Below are 18,526 nucleotides of genomic sequence, written 5' to 3'. Positions count from 1 at the left end.
CATAGGTCATCTGTTCTTTTTCACCAATCACTTTCTGCAGCTGGAGTTTTCCAAAGTCTTTCTGATCATCCAAACAAATCACATCAAGTAGTTTTACTGTAGTAGCTCTTTTTGTTGATGTGCTCCAATAATTCAAAGAGATGAGAACAGATCTGAGATTGGTATCTTGCCAGCCTGGCCTGTGATGACGACCAGTGCTGAGTCAGTAGTGGCATATCAGATGCACAGAGCACTGGCCAAGATGGTGCTTGCTGCAAGCTTGTTGTATCTTAGTGAATGAGTAAAAAGAAATCAAAGAGAGAGACTCACATTCTTTGCTTGGCCAGGATGGTAAATGTTGCTTTTCTCTATCCTCCTGGCCATTTTCCAGGTTTCCTGACTTTTTTTATCCTCTCAGTTCTAAGAAATTAATCTTCAAATCCTTCTTGTCTCACTTTTCCTCCATATGCAAAGTCATGTAACCTGAATCCCTGTTTACTGAGCGCTGCAGGGTTTTGCAACTTCCCTGCACCCTACACCACATTTCTGGGCATCCTTTTGTCAGCACCTTTTTAAAGGGTTCCTGCAGGGAAACGAGTGTCTTCCTCTATGACTAGATGCTGTCTGTTGGTATGACTCTTGCGCTCATAGCATCTCTGCTATCATGTCAGCTCACAACGTGTTATGCAGATTTTGCTGCTGTCCCAGCAAGATTTTGGAGTAATACTTTCTTCACACATCACCTTTTACAGTATTTCCTCAGCCCTGGATTACAGGAGAAGAACTTGCTTTGCATTCCCTGGATGAAGTTGCTCTTCTGCTTAAATTGTGGCTAAACTTAGTTTGATACAGCCTGAATGGCAAGTGAGGCTACTTTGGAAGATTTCACTTGATTGCAGATAATGGTGCAAATGGCATTTGGAAAAATATGTTGCATGAGGGTTACTGGGAATCAGCTCGTGAGAATTCATGGCACAGTGGTAGAAGATTCAACCTTAGGGCTGATGCCTGAAGGCTGAGACTGAGGGCTATGTTTTGTGAAAGAGACTGACAACCTTAATGTGAAGTTTTGCTTCAGAAAGCATGTCTCCCACAAGATATTACTTTGCTGGAAATGGAAGTACAGATGGCTGGCAAACACTTTTATCAGCTGGGTGGCATGCCCTGGCTTGGGAGGATTTTGTCTGATGTCTTCTTAGCCCTCCCAGCACAGAATCAACTGGTGCAGACAAATCTCATAGTACATCTCCTTCTAATCAAGTATCAGCACCTCTGATGGGAAAGCTTTGTGCCCAGAGGGAGGATGTGACTGGGAGTCACAGAGGAAGGATTGAACTGCAAAGAAGGAAGGATTCCCAGCTTGGATTGATCCATCAAGTTATCTATATCAAAATATTGATGAAATTATTTGACTTGTTACAAAGATCCATACCTGTTTAAGGTAAGCTGTATTGATACATGTGCTGCAGTTTTCTGAAGTGTGAACAGATGCTAGGAAACTCCTTCTTCACCAACTCCATCAGCTGCTGATGAGAGTAGCAAAAAAATGTTAGATTGTTGTTACCTCATCCCTTCAAGGTTTAATAATTTGCTCACAGCTCTGTGATTAGGCTGAATGCTGCTGATTTTCCTGATGGGGTGGAGTTTCTTGGAGTCTGCAAGAGCTCTGCTATTGACTTCAATAATAATAGCGTTCTGGTTAATGCTGCAAAATCTCTGCCTTGTTTAGCCTGTAAAAACCCCATGCTTGGGTCTCCTCACAATCTATTAGGGAAACAGTTTACTCACCTCAGTGAGCAAATCTGGAGGCAGAGCCTGTGGACAGTTACATCTGGAAGAGGAGGACCATCATCTCTTTGGGGAAGGGAGCCTGTGTTTCACACGGTCACTCCTTGGTCACCTTTGAGTGTGCAGGAGGTGGAGGCAGTGTGTTCTCTTTGCCTGTGGCGTCCTGTGACTGCCCTGCTGTGTGACTGAGAGTTTCCTCAAAATTCATCCTCCTCTCCCTCATTGCAACTCCCTCTCTAAATCCCAGGCCTTTAACAAGGATCCTCTTATCTACACAGTGGCTTCTCTGAGTCTTTAGGGATACTGATTAGCAAAGATTTATGTTAATGAAGAATGAGTCCAGAATAAAGCATGCAGCATAGTCAAATCTCTCAGTGAGTTAAACAGCAGAGAAAAGTGTTTCACTGTTGAGAAAAAGGCCGGGACACACATTCAGCACATCAGGTTGCTGTAAGCACAGGATTGCTGGATTGCTGGTCTGCTTCAATCTCAAGCCTGGTTCCTCTTGCGTTAAGCTTTTTGGAGTTAAAGCAGGAGGTCATGAAATTCCTAATCTGTAACCCACACCAGCATACATGTCACAGCAGAATTTGACCTCAAAGTATACATGTTTTTACACGCAGATTAAATGGCTTATTAGTAAACAGATTTTTAGCAGCTTTTTAAAATTCAGGTCTAAATTGTCCATTTTCAGGGGTTACAAGGGAAGCAGAGTTCATGCATGCAATTTTAACTTCACCTACTCAAACCCAAGCCTTCAGGGCAGAGAAGCCCCAGTGAAGGAGGAACAGAGATCCAGAGCTAAAGGCTTTGGGTCCTCCTGGGTGAGTCAGCGTCACAGCCCCTTATCTGCAGGCACACGTGTTTGTCCACCATCACACCATGCAAGGGTTAGGTAAGGGATACTTGGGACTGCTATTTTGGATTTGGCTGCAGAGCTAATTTTAGCAGTTTCCTATAAGAGTACACATGTTAAGCCTCTGAGACTACCTGAAATGCCAAGAGCAGTGAGGTGGCCTGGCTTGGCCCCATAAGGAGCGTGATGTGCAGAGCAGCAGTGCAGGAGAGGGAGAGGTGCCCTGGGGAGGACTGGAGGGATGCAGCCCAGGCTAGGGAGAGTGGAGGGAGGCTTGTGGGATGGGAACAGCACGGAGGCCATCAGTGAAGCTGGTACAGGTACAGCATCCCCAGATGGGCTGTCAGGAAACATTACAGGTCAGGGCTAAGGGCACATTAGCAGATGTGTGTGCAGGAAGAAAGCTTTAGTCCGTGAAATCATTTTCTTGCTTGCATGCACAGCATTCACTCAGAAATATAAAGATAAAATAATCCCTTGACTTTCTGCATGCTGTATTCTTGATGTTTCATTCATAGCTTTATAGGCTTCTTCAAATATTCATGTATCATATCATAAGTGAAAGGGAGAAAAATTGTTCTTTTTCAGGCTCACAAGCAAATGGGGAAAAAAATAAACTCAAATCCCAGAGCAGTATAATAACAGTTTTAAAAAACATGAGGAACCAATGCGTTTTTTTAATAGCCACAGTAGCTTAGGGTCCCAGTAATATTTCATTATATTACATTTGAACACCAAATCGACCCATTGTACTAATGCTTGTAATTGCAAAAGGCAAATTAAATTTCTGTACACTGTCTGGAGAACCAGAAGACCATGGAACAGTAAGAAGGTCACATGACAGCATGAACTGCAGCAGGACAGAACCTCCAGATTCATGCTACCAGGGGTACTGAAGAGCCTGTTGGAGACTTCAAGGAGGTGTGTGGATGACATGACGTGCAGGCAGAGCAAACTTCCCTTTGCATCTTGTGGCTCAGTGGCACTGTACTTAATGCAGAATGTACTCATCAATAGTTTCCCCAAAGTTTTTGACTCTCAAAAGGAATTGACCCTGAAACAGAAGGGTTGCTCAGCAAGCCTCTTCATTTCACCCTTCACTGTGCCTCTACCTACCCACATGGACAAGGAAGATCTCTTGGGTTGCCCACAGTTCTTACAGCTGGGGAGATGGAGCAGTGGATGAAGATCTTGACCGGGTCAGTGTCTCCCTGCAGAATGCTGGGAAAGCTGTGCCCATGGTTGCTGCTCAACAGAGCAAGGAAGTGACTGGGTGTCAGGACTCAGGATTAGTTTCCCTGGCTCTGCCATGGATGTGCTGTGCAACCTTTGATAAATTGCTTAGGAAATCACTTTCAAATGGCACAGATACAATTGGGTTCATCTATATAAAAGTGCCTGCTTCTCAGAGGCCCGAACCAGCAAGTCTGGGAAAATTAGCACTTTTGGACTCCAGCCCACTTCTGAGTTTGCAAAATGTTCCCTTTTGCTTCTTTTTGCTTGCTTCACCATCTGTCAAATAGGGCTGTTAATACTGACTCTGTACAGAGTTTTAAGCTTCTGAGACTAAAAGTGCATGATAATAAGTGTTAGTAATTACAATACTGTCATCACATGCAACCAAGTCTTCAGGGATTGGTTTGCTGTTTGAAAGACAAGTAGAAGTTAAAGCTAAGGCACAGACTTGGAGCTTGGTCCCTCTCAAAGAGCGTTTTGAGTTTTTTAGCTCTATGGATTCTGCTGTAGCTGGTTTGATAGCTGGATGTAGGCTGTGGCTGTCTGTGGGTTACACTTAAGAGGGATCCAGCCAGATGTTTCTTTGTGATAGCTCTGGGGAGTGGGGAAATCAAGAGAGGAGAGGGTCAGGGGGTCACTGCCCAAAGGGGCTGGGCTGTATCTGTATGGAGAGCCAGCATAAGGTCATCCCTTACAAGGGCCTTTGCTCCTTTCTCCTCTTTTTCTCCCACTTCAAATCTCAGAGGACCGTGCAGTTACATTTCCTGAGACCATGAAGTCACATTTCCAGACAGGCAGTTGCATCCCACTATGGTGACATTGCATGGCCTATGTCCATGCAGCACTGTCAGGCAGATCAGTAATTTGGAACAAAGAGATCCAGGAGGACTCAAACAGTGATGCTCTACATGTGGCTATGCTCCTCTAGGTACCCTGACTCTCTGAAAGTGGTACCTGTGGGGTGTGGGATAGGAGAAGGTGAGCCAGAGCATCGTCCTGAGAGATGACACATGGCTGTGTTACCCCCTGCCCCTTCTGACACTGGAGGCCATCTGTTTAATCAATGCCTCCCTCTGATGCTGCTCTTCTCAGTGAGCTGCCCATCACCTCTTCTCAATGCCTGCAGGTTTACTGGGGCTCCTCAGTTGTGCCAAGCCCCACCACAACCACACATACCCAGCTTAGGCGGGGGCACCTTGACGCCTTTGGGTCAGTTTGCTTTGTGTCAGGCCCCAGTGGCAAGTGTAACTGCCCTCCTTCCCTGCTTTCCCTTCCCCTCCTTGCCACTTCCCCCGCTGCATCCCATCCCTTTGCCTTTGCTGGGGGGGAAGGGGTGACCTTGGGGAGCCAGTGCCGTGGGGCTCCCTGGAGCCCCCAGTCTCCTCTCCATCTTGCTGCTGTGGTGTCTGCTCCCCAGCCTGTGCCCACCATGCAGCCCTGGTGAGCTTGCACGCTCCTTGCACCATGACCATTGCTCACTGACAGCCTTCATCTGCAAAACAGCTTTTTCCTGTTGGATATTAACTTCTTCCCTCTTTTTCTTTTCTCTCTCCGTCTTTCTTGTGTTCTTTCACCACAGCCCTGCTGCTCACACAAGGTAAGTGCTTTTTCTCCTTTCCTCTGCCTGCTCTGGCTCTCTTTTTGTCCCTTTTGGTCAGATCCTCCCTGCTTGTGTTTGTTATGTTGTAGACAACCTCAGCTCATGATGTTTGTGTCTAGTTTAGTTAAGAGCAGTACAATTAAGAAAATAACAGTGATTGATTGATTGACTGACTGACATCTAAGAGCATTTCCCATATTCCAGATTTTTCCTTGCAGTCTGGGGGAAATGATCCAGACAGAGTTGCAAAGCAACACATGCAGCTGTACCTGATCTGAAGCTGTTACTCGAGCCTCTTTTTAGGCAACTCTGGTGCTTGGGTAGTGCTGATGCACGGGGGAGGACGGGGATTTCTGCAGGGAGGTGGCATTTCTGCAGTGTGGGACAGTGTTGCCTGGGGTGGGTGAGGGTACAAGGTTGTGCAGGTGTCCCCTTCCTATGGAGGGTCACATGTCACCCCTCAGTGCCTTCACCCCTGTGCTCTCCACTCCCATCCTAGGGTGCCCCCAGGGTGTGCACAGCACCAGAGCTGTACTACCAGAATATGATCAGCTCCATTTCCCTCCTCACCCTCAGCTCTGGTTCTGCATTCTGCATCTCCTGTCCCTGTGTCAGGATTTCATGTGTATTGATACAGAGCCCCCCTTCCTTGCCTGAAATCCCCATTACACTGGTCTGTCTTTATCCCACTATGGTGCAGTGTATGCCTCCTGTATTGTGGTTATTCTTTCAATTCCAGATGTGATTACTGTTCAATTTCCACTAAAGAAGCATTTCTTGAAAGATAAGGTTGGGCATGGAGGGTGCAGAGAGGAGCTTGAAATCCCACAGGTTTGCGAGCAGAGCTGAAAACCAAAGCATTCATAATGTTTGGGCTGTGCTGCAAATCCAAGGAGCAGCATCTGCCACGCAGGCTTCAGTCTGGCCCCTTTTTGGAGGATGCCAAATCTGCTGCACAGGGGATGTCCTGAGCCCGTTGGCTGTTGGACTAATTAGGAAATTGCTAGTGGCAGGCAGAAATCCCCAGTTCCCCAAATACCAGCTTAGGGTGTTTATGGAAAACTCCTCGGAATGGTTTGGACGGTTTCCTTTGTTACCTCTTCAGATCCGGGAGGACTGGAAATAAGTTGAGCACAGTCTCCTTCCCAGTAATTTCATTACTTTAATTCAGTAGCTGCCTAATTTGATCAGAACCCCGGGAACCAAATAATTCCTATTAAAATAACGTAACTTTCCTCCCTCTGTTTTGATCCAGGCTGATTGCTTTTGGCAGCTGTTATTGGAGAAGTTGGTCATCAGCTATGAAAAGTTACTTTTTGGTTCATAAGGGAGAGCCTCCTCTCTGTCTGGTGAGGGGTCCCTGGGGTGCCCCCCTTGCCCAGCCGCCTCAGGGTGCTCTCTGTATGCGATGGGTGTTGGGCTCGTGGTGCTTGGCCCCCACATGTGCTTCAATCCAGCAGCAGGCCGGCAAGCAGGCACGTGCTGGAGTGTCACTCAGCAGCAATCACGGCTAATCAGTGGGGAGAGAAGCGACGTCCTCGTTTAGTCCGTGTCATGTTAGATTTAGGTTACACCGGCACATGGGAATTTTTGTTTAAAAACTGCATTATTGAATGTTCCAGTGGAATCTGTCTGTCCCACACCTCGTCCCTTGCTTCCTGGAGCAGCTTGCACAGCTCTTCCTGGGCAGCATTCCATTCCTGGGGATGTGACCCTGGGACTGTTGGGTGCCCTGGCTCTCCTCTGCAGCCCTGGGGCATTCCCCTTCCCATGGCACTGCTTTGGCAGCCCCTGCAGGGCCAGCAGCTGCACAGCCCCGGATCACAAGAGTGATCCCTTCTCTTCACAGAAAGGGTGGGTGCCCTAATGGATGAGCCCAAGTGACAATGCCTCTCTTGTCCCAAGAGCCCTTATCTGGGAAGAAATTAGGGATTCTGACTTTGGCCCCCCAGCCTTCCCCCAAGGAAAACAGGGCTGTGAATTTTACACAAGGTGAAGTAATTGGGCAGGGCACCGGTTCTGCTCAGCATTTATTTATTCCAAATTTCTTCTGTCTCTGAGCCAGACTTGCAAGGCCATGCAACGCTTGGCCATGTGTCCAACGCCAACTGTTCAGGCTTCAGAGTAGTATGGCATAACTGTGGAGAGTCTGGGGGGTTTTTTAACCTTCTGTTTTGACACTGGCAATGATGTCTCTGTATATTGTTTACACAGGGAAATACTTGATACCAAAGTACAAAGGTACTCCAGTTGTGACTGCCTTTGCCAGCAGTGGAAGAGCTGCTCTCAAGGTCTTTCCAGCCTTTGCAAAAGTCACTGAAAGCTTGAGTGCAGCCTTTGCTTGAAAGTTCTTGGGCTCAAGTGATCAAGATCCTTAAAGGGCTATGGAATTATCTAAATGGTAGATACTTCTATATCATAATTTCTGTATATTCATCCACTTCCAAGAAAATATTTCTAAATATATTTTTTTATTTATGCATTAAAACTCCCATGTCCGCTTAGCAGTGGGAAAGACTAAGGAGCAGAGATGCCAGTTGTCTGGCCAGTCAGGGATGGTCATGTCAGCAGCAATCTTAAGGCAGAGCCAGGAGTGGAATAATGCTCAGTTCCCAGCCCTGTGCCTTAGCCTCCCTCTCATGAATGTGCATCATTTCCCAGTTACCATTAAGGAATGCTGAGCATGTATACGGGATGTATCATGTCTCAAAAATAGCTTTCAGGGCTAAGTAAGCAGATTCCTTACATTTTAGAAGGCAGCCTAGGCTCCAGTGCTTGTATGTGGGCATGTGCTTCTGTAAAGGGCATATCCATATGCTAATCTCCAAAGCCAGAGTGTCTTTTAGCCAGAAGTCTTCTCCACTTGTGACTGACAGCTTGACAGTGCTCTGGAGAGAGGAACTCATTCATGCTCTCTATTTACTTTGTTTAGCCAGGGTTATATCTTATTAAGCCACAACAAAAAAATGATCCTCTTTTAATTTCTTCCTAGCAGCATAGTCTCCAAAAGGGGTGACCTTCATGCAGATACATTCCCACTCCAGAAATGGATGGAGACAAGATAGCTTGAAGAGAAGGCCTTCACAGCAGTCTTTCATGAATACATTGCTGGTTTTAGTCCAATTTATTCAGCAAGTGTCAGGGAATACAAACTGCTCCATGGTTGTTCGGTAGTTTTGCAGCATTGCCTAGGTCATGAGTACCTACCTCTTTAATGGTGTTACAGGGCCTTCCCATTGCCTAATTCAGCTCAAAAGATGTAGTGGCCTGATTACACCACAGAAATGGACTTTATCTAACTTTGATTTGTAATGTGTCCAAGAGGCCACAGGCAATGTCTAGTTCCCATTTGATCCCCCCAGTCTGAAGGAGGTTGAGTGGGCAAGCAATGCATGATGTGGGAACACATCTCAGTGCTCCCCTTTCCCTGGGAGAAATACAACGAGGGGGGGATATGCTTACAGTATTTTGACTCCAAGAAATGGCCTGCCACGTGCAGGTCTTTGCAGATCACGGCAGCTTAAGTCCTGGGATGGCCCTGCAGATGTAAGTTGAGAGAGACAGACTGAGACGGACGTGGGGTGAAAGCTGAGCAGTGAGCATGGCAGAGACATGCCCAGGCCTGCAGAGCACAGCAGGGGCAGGACCACAACCAGGAGCTGCTCAGCCCCCTTGTCTGTCATAGCTTTAAGGGTCTGAACAAAGCAAAATGAGAGCATGGAGTGGTTTATCCAAGAGCTTCTCTTGCTTTCTTCACAGTCCAGCACCTAGTCGGTATCAGCTGTGGCTGTTGCTACAGCAAAAGCAAAAGTGTAGTTGATCCTCATTTCTCCCACCCAGCCTTTGATTTTACCAGACTGTTGTCTCACCTGCTTGTAGAATATTCTCTCTAACTCATTGGCTCCCTGGCACAGCAGCCCCAGCTTGCCTGGTCTCAGCAGCCTGTGTGTGCTCCTGCAGCCCAGAGAGGTTCCTAACACTCAATGGTAGCACATACTTAAGTGCCAGAGTAGACAGGGTCTAGGGGACCCCTCTCTGCCACCTTCTCCTTCCCAGGGAGGAGGTGGAGGCAGCCCAGAAGGCCCTGGCAAGTTCTGTTCTCGATAGGCACAGCCAGACCTTATCAGGCTTAATTGGAGTTGACAGCAGGGAGTCCAGGGTGCAATCCACATTGAAAAGTAGGTACTGATGCAGATACAAACAGAAATCAGGCTAGTTAATAATTAAGCTGCAGCTTGGCAGCATTCACCTTGACAGACTTGACCTTCCAAATTAATATCTCTCCCAACATACTATCCCCCCATCCTCACTCCCCCTTACTTTGTGTTTTATTTATCTCAGCCCTTAGTAGTGTTCTTTGCAGGCTGCCATACTGGGGTGATGTGTGACACATCACAGATGTCCTGTCTCTGCTTCTGGAGGAACCCTCCAAGACCCCAGCCCTACACCAGACTGTGTGGGAACATGTTCCACACTTGCTGTAAGTGAGCAGCCTGATGGATTGCAAGGATTGATGGAAGCCAGGGAGGATAGCAACCTCCTGTGCCTCTATAGGCAGGCTGGTACACCCTGTGCTGGCTGAAGTGCTTCCCTGAAATGCCAGAGCATTGGGATTGTTCTCTGCCACTGGGTTTTTTGCAAGAGTTTATTCCTTCTCAGCTGTTGGGTCATTACACCCAGGCTCAACTCAGCCCTCAGCATTCCATTGAAACAGGCAGACCCAACAGGCCTGCAGCGGGCTTAGGGTAGGATCTAGTGTTGTGCAGAGGTTGACACTGATTCCCACCACAAGATGCTCATGTGTTCTAAACAGTAGGTAGGCAGAATTGGTGGAATCATGTAGGTGCTTCATGTTGCTATTTGAAAGTGCTTAGCTCCCTACCTTAACTGTATGGCAAGTATAGGTTCTGGATAAAAAATATCAGCTGAACTCTTAAATTTGTCCTTCCTGATGCTGCCTTAATTTCAGAGGACAGTCAGCAGCCTGGTATTTAGCACCTATGGGTTACTTGCATAAGTGCATTGAGCAAGATCCACTACAGTACTGACATGGGAGTCTAGTGTTTTTCTCCTACATTAGGATGGAGATACAATGAGATACAGTGAAAATACAATGGCAGCTTAAATGTTTTCAGATGCAGCTTTGAAATTTAGGTTTAGGTTAGGTTTCTGTGCTTTGCTTTCCTGTTGCACGTTCACAAATGTGACTGCATTTTAATGAGACATTAAGGAATTACCTTCTTTCTTCCTTATCCAAAAGCTTCCGCTATTAACATTTCTATGAGGAACCCATTTGGATGTGCTCCCTCTGCCTGTTCTCTGTGGTTTGCTTGCAGCTGACATTGAAAGACTTAGCTGGGCAGTCATGTTCAATCATCTGTCCCCACAGGATGCCTTTGATGTGCCATCTTCTCTCTGCATCCCAGTTCTCTGTACACATGGAAGAGGAGGTGACATCAGGGTCTCCCTTATCCATGTCTCCATGGGTGTGCTGTCAGTAGGCTGAAGGTCTCCATTGCCGGTCATCTTGTCTCTTCACTCCAGGTGGCTTACCTAGGGCTTGGAGGTGCCTCTGGTGGCACTTAGTCTGCTGGCAAGGTGCCTTCTGGAATAGCAGGACTCCTACCACCTTCACTTTGTGGAGTATCTGGTCCCATGCTCATGCTAGCATCTAGCCCCTAGGCTGACAGACACTCTTGGACACGGTTGTGTTGCTTGATTTACTCTAAGAGCTGCCTGGCAAGTGATTGCCTTGGTTGTTGCATCAGTAGGTGATCCACAGGTGGCATGCAGAGACAACAAAGCCACATACTAGAAGGTGTGAGGTCCTGTGGACACAGGCGTTCCCATGCAGCCTGCCCAACAGCTCTGGATGCGGCAGACACAGGAGATCTTCCTCTTCACGGAAGGATTCACATCTTTCACTGTCCTGCCTGGTGCAAGTACATAAATTAGCATAAGCAGCATGCCAGGTTCTGGGATAAAGCTGTGTTGGATACCATTTCCTATGGAGAGAAGAAAACTTGCTGCACTGCATGTGCTACAGACCTGCCTGCAGTTCAGCCTTGCCCAGAGGCATAACATTTGTGTGAGACTCTGTGTTCTCTTACCATGCTGAAGGCTTTTCTCAAATCAGTTAGATTGGGGATTGAGCTTTCATTGCATAATTTCTCCTGGAGTTAAGCTGAGGAAATGCTGCCTGATATTCCCTATTTTCAGAGCATTTCCTCAGATTCCAGACATTTGCTTTCTGCACTCTGCAACTGCAGCCAGTGGGCAGGAGCCTAAGGGACTGCGCCGCCAACTGTGACTGCAGCTTTTCAAATGTATTTATTCCAGGAAAGGTTGTAGTGAGTCAGACTGTCACCAAGTCTGGGCTTTGCAATCCTGCTGGGATGGCTGTAGTGCTTTTGCTCAGTTCTGTATTGTCAGCACATGTCGGCATGTGCTCAAGCTCATCTGCCAAACTGGATTTTGTGGAGCTCAGGGTACCTTTGCGCCTGACCTTCAGGTTATGGGGAGCTCAGACAGAAGCAAAGTCATGTCATATGTGCTATGGCAACTGACGTGTGAGCACCTGCATTTTCATGAATGGATACAGCTTATCTTCACACATTCCCAGGGAGAGCAAGACACTGGACTTTCTTGTTCCATGTCTTAGAAGAAGAGGTGTACATGATACCTGACTCCTTGTTCCAGTGAATATGAGCACCTTGCATCTTGTTCTTGATAACCATCAGTTCATGCCTCCAACTGTAGTGTAAAGCAGAACATTTTCAAAGGACCTCCAAGATCATTGTGTCTAACCTTTGACCAAACAGCACTATGTCAACTAACCCATAGCACTAAGTGCCACATCCAGTTGTTTCTTGATCTGTTCCAGGGATGGTGACTCCACCACCTTCCTGGGCAGCCCATTCCAATGCTTAACTAACCTTTCAATGAAAAAGTGTGCCCCCTTCATCCCCCAGCATCCTGCTTGCCCTTCTTCTTCTCCAGGTGCTATTCTCTTCTGCCTGTGTAATTTTTTTCTAAACTTATCAGGGATTCCTAAATCCAGATGATGCTGTCTTGGAGCTAGGCAGTGATGGTTTTGATGTACATCATTGATTTTAAATGATGGATGCAACTTTTCTGTTTCTGTGATGGGTTATAATAATGCCACCTGCCACAGGAGTTATGTTTTATAAACTGAAGGTCTTGCAAGGCTTACAGTCTTTGCAGTCAGTCTAGCCAGGCAGATGAAGACAGAAGTCAGAGTTTATAAATTTCACTGCATAATTTCTATGTGAGTTTTAGTGTAAAGTATGAGATCTGCTGGAGTCCACATGGGATTAGTCACATCTGAGGCATTACCTGGGCATTTGTAACCTCTACAGGAAACCTCAGGTAACATCTCACCCACTGCTTAGCCAGAACAAGATGCTCTGCCTTTGTGATATGCCTTCCCAGGTTCTAAAGAGCTCCAGCTTGCACTCCCAGGCTCAGCTGGGCCCTGTATTGCAGCTGGTACACTCTGACTGGTCAGGCACGGGAAAGCCAGGGGAAACCCAGCCCCTTTCTTGAGGTGTCAGTTTTACAGAGAGCCCTTCAGCATATTCCTGCACTTAGGCATGTGGGTGGAAGAGAAGACGTGGGCCAGACCTAGGCACCCTTCCAGCTGTTTGGGATGCTTCTTCCCATCTGGGCAACCAGAATCCCCTTGAGGCACCTTGCTGGGTGAGCTGGGTCATCAGCAACATTGAGCCTGACACAGGGTCATCTCAGCATGCTGCTGACCCAGGGTCCTGGTTTAGTTTCCTTCACAGAAACTAAATATGGAATTACAGAATGGAATAAGTTGGAAGGAATCTTAAAGATTATCTAGTTTCAATCCCACTCCCATGGACACCATTCCCTAGGTTGCTCAAATACCACATCCAACCTGGTCTTGGACTTCCAGGGACAGGATATTGACATCTTCTCTGGACAACCTGTTCCAGTGCCTTAGCACCTTCACAGCATTATGAATGGAAAAAAATACTTGTTTCATTACTTCTTGTTCATTTTTCCAGTTCATGTGTGGTTTACATGTGGTTGTGACTGTGTGTGTCAGTGTTAGATCAAGCACTGAGTGGCACAAGGAGCAAACCATGATTTTCTACTCAAAGGGGGAAAAAAGGCTCTGTCTCTTGTTAATTCAAATGAGGGAGTGTGTGATAGAAGTGTCTTAAAGGGCACTTCTGCCAAATGGCAGAATGATTTGGTACCTCGGTCTCCCCAAAACTGTGGCTGCTGTAGGGGTGATGGAAGAGTGTCAACTGAGAGCACCAATGCAGACTGAAGAAACATTCAAGGGGTTTTTTTGTTGATAAATTAAAAACACATTGCCTATGTTCTTGGTGACTGATATTAAGAAATCTTGGTCATTTGTTTCTGTGGTCCAACACCCCACCACTGCCCCCCAGACTGCTCTGTGAACTTAGCAAGCTGTGAGGGGGCTGCAGGAGCCCGTGCTCAGGCCCTGCAGACAAGCCCCCACGGTGCCCTGGAGGTCCAGGGCTGCTGCCCACAGCCTGGTGTTGGCCTTGCTTCCACAGAGGTGGCTGAGAGGAAGATGACAGTTGAAGAGGAGGAAGCCAAGAGAATTGCAGAGATGGGCAAGCCAATACTTGGAGAGCACCCCAAACTGGAAGTCATCATTGAGGAGTCCTATGAGTTCAAGGTCAGTGGGTGTCCTAGGGGTCCTCCAGGAGGGGAAAGCCATGTGTCACTGTCGAGCAGGGCTGAGGAGGCAGCATGTGCAGGAAAAGGGCTGTTGAGAGAAGAAATGTATGTAATGCAGTAAAGGGTGGGTGAAGTCTACAAGAAATGTCAAAAGTAGCAGCTGCTGGTTGGTGGGAGTGGATGGAGAAAGGCAAGAAGGCCCTGCTGGAAGCAGAAGAAGCGAGTGGGCAGGAGGATGCAGGAGCGAAGCTGTCTCTGGTGAGGCAGGGTTGAGGGAAGAAGGAACTTAATCAGGATTGAGGTGTGGCAAACAAGCTGGCTCTGGTGAGGTCTGGATCAGCCAGTCCAGCAAGAAGGTAGGCTCAACCCTAGTTGTGGCCTAATCTAGCTGGCAGGAGAGTGCTTGTGACACTTCCATAGTTTGGAAAGGGCCTGTGAGACCACAGTGCATTGCAAGATCATCCTTGCTCACTAGCAGCTGGTTTAATTGCTGTGCATCTTTATTCCCTCAACAGAGCACCGTGGACAAGCTGATTAGGAAGACAAACCTGGCTTTGGTTGTAGGGACACATTCCTGGAGGGACCAGTTCATGGAGGCCATTACTGTGAGCGCAGGTGAGCGGGACATCAGAAAATCCATATGAACATCCACAGGATTCATGCAGCCTGGAATGACAGCATCTCCCTAGCCAGTGATGCTCAGCTGTGGTCATCCATCGGCAAAGCCAGTCCAAAGAGCTCCTCTGCTCCAGATATAGTGGGCTCTTGCCTGTGCATTCGTGAGGAGCCCAGGAGATCCATCTTCTGGTGCAGAGCCCTCCAGAAGGCCAGTTTTCAAAGGCTGCATCAGCTGGCAGTGCTCCTGCTGCTTCAGTGATCTGATGAACAGTGTGCAGGCAGCAAAATCCCATCCTGCCTGGGATCCTGGCCAGTGCAGGTAGCTCCTACTGGGAGATGTCCTGTCATAGCCAGTGGAGTTCCTGGGAATAGGGAGAGTTACCACACGAAGACTGGAGATGTTGTCACATGAGGCAGCAGCTGGTGAAGGAAAAGGCCCAGAGACCTGCCAGCTGTTGCCTGATGAGACAGCTCACTGCTTTCAGAGCTAGGCAGCTGTGGGGAAGGTATTTTAGGTGTATCTATGCCATTAATGGCAGTTGGGAATCTTTCTGAACCTTTCCTTGATGGTTGGTTTGGCATCTGCCTCAAAAGGGTGTTTTCCGCCCAGCTGTAGAGGAGGCAGTGGATGGCCCAGCCTGTGCTCTGGAACAGGAGGATCAAAAGATCTCTCCAATTTCCCAATTCTATTACTTTCTGCTAGTTTTGGCCCAAAACATCACTTGCCCATGTAATTTCTTCATGCCACTCACCAGTGATCTCCACAGGTTGACTACCTCCTGTGTGACTGCCTGTGGATGGGGACAGGGCTGCCCCTCTGTGGGTACCACGCCCCATTACATCACTCCCCATCCCTGAGGGCTCTGGAGTGCCTGGGAGGTACTCTTTTTGCCAAGCCTCACCCATCACTGAAGGACCTGGTGTGCCTTCAATTCACTGTCATGGCCAGCACCACACCACCTTGTCCCAGTAGAGCAGAATCCCTGGAGCCTTGGGTTGGAGGAAACAAGCATGAGCTCCCCCGTTGGAATGAATGCTGGACCTCTCCTTCCGTGTTTGCAGCAGGCGATGAGGACGAGGACGAGTCTGGTGAGGAGCGCCTGCCGTCCTGCTTTGACTACGTGATGCACTTCCTGACAGTCTTCTGGAAGGTGCTGTTTGCCTGCGTGCCCCCCACCGAGTACTGCAACGGCTGGGCCTGCTTCGTCGTCTCCATCCTCATCATCGGCATGCTCACGGCCGTCATCGGCGACCTCGCCTCCCACTTCGGCTGTACCATTGGCCTCAAGGACTCAGTGACCGCCGTCGTCTTCGTCGCCTTCGGCACTTCTGTACCAGGTGGGGTGGCCATGGGGAGGGGATGGGGTGGGAGGTAAATCCTCTGGATATGCTCCTGATTTCAGCTCTGTCATGGGATGGGGTTCAGGCTGGGAAGGGTATCCTCAAAGCGCTGTCCCCAGGCAAGGTCTGCACCTTGCTTTGTGACAACATGGGATCTCTGAACCTAGGAGGGGACTGTGCACCTCTTGCTCTGTGTCCTAACCTGGTTGGTGACACACCTGAGCCTCCTTTGTCCCCCAGGCATGAAGGGTTGTCTGTTTCTCCTGTTGGACCCTCAGTGATTTCTCCTTCCCTCCTCCCTCAACCCCAGACACCTTTGCCAGCAAAGCCGCAGCCATCCAGGACATGTACGCTGATGCCTCCATCACCAACGTCACAGGCAGCAACGCTGTCAACGTCTTCCTGGGCATCGGGCTGGCGTGGTCAGTGGCAGCGATCTACTGGGCGTCGCAGGGGCAGGAGTTCCAGGTGTCAGCAGGCACCCTGGCGTTCTCCGTCACCCTCTTCACCATCTTCGCCTTCATCTGCATCAGCGTCCTCCTCTACCGCCGGCGACCCCACCTTGGAGGGGAGCTGGGCGGCCCCCGAGGGTGCAAAGTGGCCACGACATTGCTCTTCGTCAGCCTCTGGCTGCTCTACATCCTCTTCGCCACGCTGGAGGCCTATTGCTACATCAAGGGGTTTTAGGCGGCGGAGGGACGGCGCTGCCGGGGGAGGGACCCTCCTCCGTTACCTCACCGGACACCAGTCCTGGAAGCGCGGTTTCACTGGAGGCACGGCTGTCTGCCAGGGCTGCCGCTGCCCAGACGCTCGGACAGCTGCGTGCCAAAAGGGCAAAACCATCACAGAGTGAAAAAAACAGAGACAAAACCCATCCAAAAATGGTACAAAAGAAAGCAACAATGGCAAGTGTTGAAATAAAACACAATAAACCCAGGCACTGACCCTATTCAATGAAATTATGAAGTTTCAACCATCTCCAAAGGCCACCTCTCCCATAGGGGGTCATCTCCTTTCCTGCCGAGCACCCCTCCACTGTAAGGAGATGTTTCCTCATTTTTAATAGTTGAGAATTGCGGAAGTCTGATTCAGGAATTTGTGGGGTTTTTTTTCTTTTTTTTTTTTCTGTTTGCTCGTTGCTTTTTGGTTCTGGGGGAGCACGCTTCTTCTTCTTTTTTTTTTTTTTCTTTTTTACTACTTAATCTGAAAAATGTTAAAAAGTTAAACTCAAAGCTTCAAGCTGCCGTCAGTGCTGGAACTGAACATGTGTATTTCTGAAGCCACAAAAGACTGTGACACAGTCAAAAAACTTTTTCACTATTACCCGTTTCCTCCCCTGCCGCCTTCCATTTCTTTCTTTTTTAAGAACATCACAAGACTGATATATTTTTAATACAAACACAGACACACAGTCACACACATTTAGTGACAAAAGCTGGAGCATGTAGCATCTCAATCACCTGCCTGGGCTAAGAAAAAAGGAAGGAAAGAAAAACCCCAACCCTCTAATACAATATGTGTCATGTATATTTTGACTATGGCATTTCTCTTTGTATAATTAACTTTGAGCTCGTGGTACTGCAGGGAGAGAGATTATGTTAATTTACAACTGTTAAAGAAATAAAACATGCTGCCCTGGGGGGAGCAAGGGGGACAGGGAAAACAGCACTGGCTCCTCGGGATGGTGGTGGTGGCAGGTTTGCTGCGTGGTCCTCCTGCTCAGAGGTGGAAATGAATTCAGGAGAACCTGGATAGCGTGCCCATGTGTTCCCAGCCCATCCCACCCCGATCTGTGGCGTGGCTGCCCTTCCATTCCATTGCTACTCCATTTTTCAGAGCACCTGCACCTCGCTGGTGGTCTCCAGGCCATTGACAGGTACGGGCTGAAAAACTGCCACCCACGTCAGGACTCCTACATTATCTCAAGTACCTTTTAAACACCAGACAGACAAAAAAGCACCATTTTAATTTGAAATGCATTTCTTTTTAAGGATAAAGAAGAAAAAACCCACCACCATGAGAGTATGTCATGAGTTACATCAACAGCTGCAAATTGAAATGTTGGGTTGATAATAAAATAAATAAAACCTATACCTATATCTATATAAACAGTGCTATCTAGAAACATATTTCTTAATTAAGAGCCCTGTAAGAGAATGTTAAAATCCTACTCTTTGTAAAGTGTTTTTGAGATGAAGATAATTTCTTCTATCATGAAACAGGTGCTGTAAAAGGGAGCGATTTTCATCAAGTTCCCTAAAATAAGCTAAACTTTGGGAGGCAGCAAGTAAGAGAGGGCTGCCAAAAGGTACAGTTCTGCCTGCTGCAGTGCTTTTGGCTGCCCCAGGAGATAGGGGGAGGTGCCCATGGATTAGGGAAAAAGCGATGGGAACAAGATTATA

General features: G+C 47.9%; 1 protein-coding gene across 15 annotated transcripts in view; it reads left to right on the top strand.

Annotated features, from left to right (window-relative positions):
• SLC8A3 (solute carrier family 8 member A3) overlaps positions 1-18,227 on the top strand; it is a 135,561-nt gene extending 117,334 nt beyond the window's left edge. For 10 of the 15 annotated variants that reach the window (XM_039705130.1, XM_039705133.1, XM_039705128.1 and 7 more), the window contains 5 exons: positions 5,439-5,456; positions 14,039-14,163; positions 14,681-14,780; positions 15,846-16,121; positions 16,435-18,227. In XM_039705130.1, the coding sequence (XP_039561064.1) occupies positions 5,439-5,456; positions 14,039-14,163; positions 14,681-14,780; positions 15,846-16,121; positions 16,435-16,811 (896 nt within the window). In that variant the 3' untranslated portion in view covers positions 16,812-18,227. The remainder of the gene's footprint in view (positions 1-5,438; positions 5,457-14,038; positions 14,164-14,680; positions 14,781-15,845; positions 16,122-16,434) is intronic. The other 5 variants (XM_039705136.1, XM_039705143.1, XM_039705142.1 and 2 more) reach the window with 2 other exon arrangements.
• Positions 18,228-18,526: the final 299 nt, after the last annotated feature.

Source organism: Passer montanus, unplaced genomic scaffold (genome assembly GCF_014805655.1).
Source record: "Passer montanus isolate IOZ18808 unplaced genomic scaffold, ASM1480565v1 scaffold18, whole genome shotgun sequence".
NCBI lineage: Eukaryota > Metazoa > Chordata > Aves > Passeriformes > Passeridae > Passer > Passer montanus.
This window is presented reverse-complemented; position numbering and strand designations above follow the sequence as displayed.